The sequence below is a fragment of the Colobus angolensis genome, unplaced genomic scaffold (assembly GCF_000951035.1).
Source record: "Colobus angolensis palliatus isolate OR3802 unplaced genomic scaffold, Cang.pa_1.0 Scaffold199, whole genome shotgun sequence".
NCBI lineage: Eukaryota > Metazoa > Chordata > Mammalia > Primates > Cercopithecidae > Colobus > Colobus angolensis.
The window spans coordinates 502,192-506,948 of record NW_012115143.1 but is presented as its reverse complement, the minus strand read 5'-3'; the positions used below and the strand labels follow the sequence as shown (position 1 = coordinate 506,948).

Genomic DNA, 4,757 nt, shown 5'->3' with positions numbered 1-4,757 from the left:
GGGAGGCCGAGGTGGACAGATCACTTGAGGTCAAGAGTTTGAGATCAACCTGGCCAACAAGGTGAAACCCTATCTCTACTGAAAATACAAAAAATTAGCTGGGTGTGGTGGTGGGTACCTGTAATCCCAGCTACATTACTATCATAATGTCTAAGGCACATATAACCAATACACAAAATAAGCCATGCTGGCCTAACACATACTTGGTATATACACAGTTGGGCATTGTTGCCTGCCATCCCAAATAGACAGTGAACATGACATTATTCAAACCAGAAGACAAGAAGTAAACATATTATTCTTACTTTACAAAGGAAAGGCCTTCCCAAAGGCTGAAATTTGTATGTGGCTAATCTGATAGGGCTTTTTGGCATCATAGTCAAATTAAGAATTTCTGCTAATAATTTAACTCACCCCCTTGTTCATCCAGCATAGTGATGGTCTTGATTCCTGCATCCTGAGACTAAAAGAAGTGGGAAAAAGGCTGATAGTACAACAAAACAAAACAAAAACAACAGAAACAAAACCTACAAGAGCTGTCAAACAGCAAGACAGAATAATTTAGAAACCCAAGCTCTCAGAGGATTAGAGCTACAGACAGAACTAGTATTCTTAAACTAACACACTTTAACATAGTAGCCCCCCAAAATAATTAAGTCACGAACTCATAGTGAATTCATCTTCCCTGTCATATTCCAATACTGTCAAAGGGAAAAACAGAAAAGGCCCATTAGTGTATGATTTGACAATTTCAGCAACTGTTAATTTCAAATAATAAAGCATATTGATACATTACCCTTTAACACTAATTCCAGCCAGAAGTATTAGGATATCGCCTATAAATTTTTATACTTAAGTTGATGACTAACATTTTCTTACCTCAATGGCTAAACCCAGGATTCTCCTCGTACTTTCCAGAGACTAGGAAAAAACACAGAGTTTTAGCATTCCAAAATATGTAAAAAAAAACACCAAAAAACAAAAAATCTAGACCACATTCATGATGCTATTCTATCTTTAAAAATGGCCAGCTCAGGCTGGGCACAGTGGCTCATGCCTAAATCCCAGCACTTTGGGAGGCCGAGGCAGGAGGATTTCTTGAGTACCAGAGCTCAAGACCAGCCCAGGCAACACAGCCCAATGGAGAGACTGTCTCCATTAAAGGAAAAAACAAAAAGAATTGCCAGCCTATCCCTTCCTTTGAAACAAAACAATGGCCGGGTGTGGTGGCTCATGACTATAATCCCAGCACTTTGGGAGGCTGAGGTGGGTGGATCACGAGGTCAGGAGTTCAAGACCAGTCTGCCCAACATGGTGAAACCCCGTCTCTACTAAAACTACAAAAATTAGGCCGGGCACGGTGGCTCAACCCTGTAATCCCAGCACTTTGGGAGGCCGAGACAGGAGGATCACGAGGTCAGGAGATCGAGACCATCCTGGCTAACACAGTGAAACCCCGTCTCTACTAAAAAAAGTATAAAAAACTAGCCGGGCGAGGTGGCGGGCGCCTGTAGTCCCAGCTACTGGGGAGGCTGAGGCAGGAGAATGGAGTGAACCCGGGAGGCAGAGCTTGCAGTGAGCTGAGATCCAGCCACTGCACTCCAGCCCGGGCGACAGAGCGAGACTCCGTCTCAGAAAAAAAAAAAAAAAAAAAAAAATACAAAAATTAGCTGGGCGTGGTGGCACATGCCTGTAATTCCAGCTACCCAGGAAGCTGAGGCAGGAGAATCGCTTGATGAACACAGGAGACAGAAGTTGCAGTGAGCCGAGATCGCGTCACTGCACTGCAGCCTGGGCAATAGAGTGAGACTCTGTCTCAAAAAAAAAAAGTAAGTTGATCACTACATTTTTAGTTATTTTCAAGTGCTCCTTAAGAGAAAATGTGTAAGGACTTCCAGTGTGATGTTGAAAGAAAAAGTTTTTTTAAAAAAGAGAGAATATTTGGACGGTGAAGTTCATGGGAATAAAAATTTTATAGTCATAAAAATTTAATGTAGGTAGAAATCTAAGTAAATTACAGATATTAGGAAATTGTTAAATAGAAGTCTAGCATTTCTCAAATACATAATAGAGTATCTTTGTTGCACTTAAGTAATAAGTACCTAAAAAATAAAAATCATACAAATTGTTTTCACTTTAAGAAAATAAAAACCAGCAATGGCACTAAGGGGCAAATGTGTTACTTGATATTAATGGACTAGGAAGAGGCCAAAATGGTCCCTAAGAAGGCCCTCTCATCCCTCCAATATGAAAACTGAAATAGAATTATTTACTTATTTTAGGTAAAACATTTACCTCATCAGTAATCTGGTGAGCTCTCAGTTGAATTTCTTCTGATGACAGATTATCCATGATGAATCAAAACTCTATTAGGCACAGAAATGGAAATGTGGATATTGTATAAGAATAAGGATATATAAAAGTGTGTATGAGCAAAAAGTGTAGATTTATGGAATTTAGGAACTTATCAGGAAAACAGGATAAAAGAACCTCTTTCTATATCTATTAGTTTACCACAAGTAAAGAAATCAAGACCGAGAGAGGCTAAATGAATGTTTAATAAGAGTGCCAAGGGTGAACCTAAAATACAGGTTTTAGGACTTCTAGGGAAGTACTCTTTCCAACAGGAAAGTGGATCCTTTACTTTGAAAAGCAAGGCATTACTGGAAGACAAGCGTTAAAAGACTATTAAAATGAATTTTTGGTTGTTCAATGTTCTTCACGTGTTGTCTGAACATGGAAAAGCAGTTAAGTGAAGAAAAGTCCAATTTAGTAAAGTAACAAAATTTTAAGTTACATGCCTGAAGAACACAGGAGACATTTCTAAATATGCCAGTTGTCCCGGGTACTCACTGGAGAAAATACTTTCACTCTTAACAAGAAAAGGGAAATGCTGGTACAAACAGCTCAGAAAAAACTAAGGTTTTTATTATGCATTAGACTCTTCCTCTCCAATGGCTTATATTGTTTGTTGTTTTAGTGGAGTCCCTAAGAAACCAAACAATTATTCTCCTACACATAGTAACTCAGATATCTCATAGACATCCAAGCTAAAAAATAAAACATTTTGTAGGTGTTATTCAGCACGGCTGTTATCTAATTCCTCTTTGAGAAGTCATGTGGAGTAATAACAAGCATTGTGCAAGGGATCTAGGTTCTTTCTTTGTTACATTTGCTAGCTTTGTATGAATTTTCTCAAAACTCATTTACCAAAGCTCACTGTCAATGACACAGATAAACTCTGGTTCTTATTACAGATTTGCCCCCAGGAATCTGGCAATGTCTGGAGATGCTTGATTGTCACAACTTGGGCCAGGTGATGGTGCTGGTTACTGGCACCCAGTAGGTAGAGGCAGGGAAGCCATTTAATCTCCTACAACACTCTTCAGGAAAGCCCTCCAGCAAAGAATAATCTGACCCAAAATGTCAATTTGAGGTGAGACACCTTGCCATGGATATACCCTTTGATAAGCAGAAAACCTAATTCCCCCAAGAATGTACTGGACTGTATTCTTGGAAGGCAGAGATTTTATCTTTGTATCTCTAACACCTAATAGGATCTGACAGTAGATACTCCAAAAATAGCTGAATGAACAAATAAGTAGAAAAACAGGGTGTACTCTCAAAGTATTTACTTGGCTCTTAGAAACAAAGCTGCATGTGACAGTAGCACAAAGCCTGCAAAGGATCACTAGAGCCACAAACCTAAAACTGCTATTGCAAGTGTATGATATGATCACATACAAATCTTTTCAGTCACTTTTGGCTGGGCGTGGTAGCTCATGACTGGAATCCTAGCACTTTTGGAGGCTAAGGTGAGTGGATGGCTTGATCTCAGGAGTTGTAGTTCAGCCTGGGCAACATGGCAAAACCCCGTCTCTACCAAAAATACAAAAATTAGCCGGACATGGTGGCGCACACCTGTAGTCCAGCTACTGGGGAGGCCGAGGTGGGCGGATTGCTTGAGTCCAGGAGGTTGAGGCTGAAGTAAGTCAAGATCATGGCACTACACTCCAGCCTGGGTGACAGAGCAAGACCCTATCTCAAAAAAATAAATAAAATAAAAATAAAATAATAATAATAATAATCTTTTCAGTCGTTTCTAGTTGAACCACTACTATCATTTTATTATTATTTTTTTTTTGAGATGGAGTCTCACTCTATTGCCCAGGCTGGAGTTCAGTGGTGCAACCTTGACTCACTGCAACTTCCACATCCTGGGTTCAAGCAACTCTCCTGCCTCAGCCTCTCAAGGAGCTGGGATTACAGGCATGCACCACCACGCCCTGCTAATTTTTGTATTTTTAGTAGAAATGGGGTTTCACCATGTTGGCCAGGCTGATCTCGAACTCCAGACCTCAGGTGATCCATCCACTTCAGCCTCCCAAACTGCCAAGATTACAGGCATGAGCCACTGCGCCCAGCCTGAGCCACTGTGCCCAGCCCTGTTTATAATTCTACTGTCATAACTGCTTTATGGTTTAAGATTTTGAGGGCCAGGCGTGGTGGCTCACGCCTGTAATCCCAGCACTTTGGGAGGCCAAGGTGGGTGGATCATGAGGTTAGGAGATCGAGGCCAGCTTGACCAACATGGTAAAACCCCATCTCTACTAGAAATACAAAAATTAGCCGGAGGTGGTGGTGAGCGCCTGTAATCCCAGCTACCTGGGAGGCTGAGGCAGGAGAATTGCTTGAACCTGGGAGGCAGAGGTTGCAGTGAGCTGAGATCGCGCCACTAGGCAACAGAGTGAGACTCT

The 4,757-nt window shown here is 41.1% G+C and overlaps 1 protein-coding gene across 4 annotated transcripts in view; it reads right to left on the bottom strand.

Moving 5' to 3' along the window:
- SNAP23 (synaptosomal-associated protein, 23kDa) overlaps positions 1 to 4,757 on the bottom strand; it is a 41,419-nt gene that overhangs the window by 21,563 nt on the left and 15,099 nt on the right. For all 4 annotated transcript variants that reach the window (XM_011941116.1, XM_011941117.1, XM_011941118.1 and 1 more), the window contains exons 2-4: positions 2,296 to 2,366; positions 880 to 921; positions 415 to 463 (exon numbers count right to left, since the gene is read on the bottom strand). In XM_011941116.1, the coding sequence (XP_011796506.1) occupies positions 415 to 463; positions 880 to 921; positions 2,296 to 2,352 (148 nt within the window). In that variant the 5' untranslated portion in view covers positions 2,353 to 2,366. The remainder of the gene's footprint in view (positions 1 to 414; positions 464 to 879; positions 922 to 2,295; positions 2,367 to 4,757) is intronic.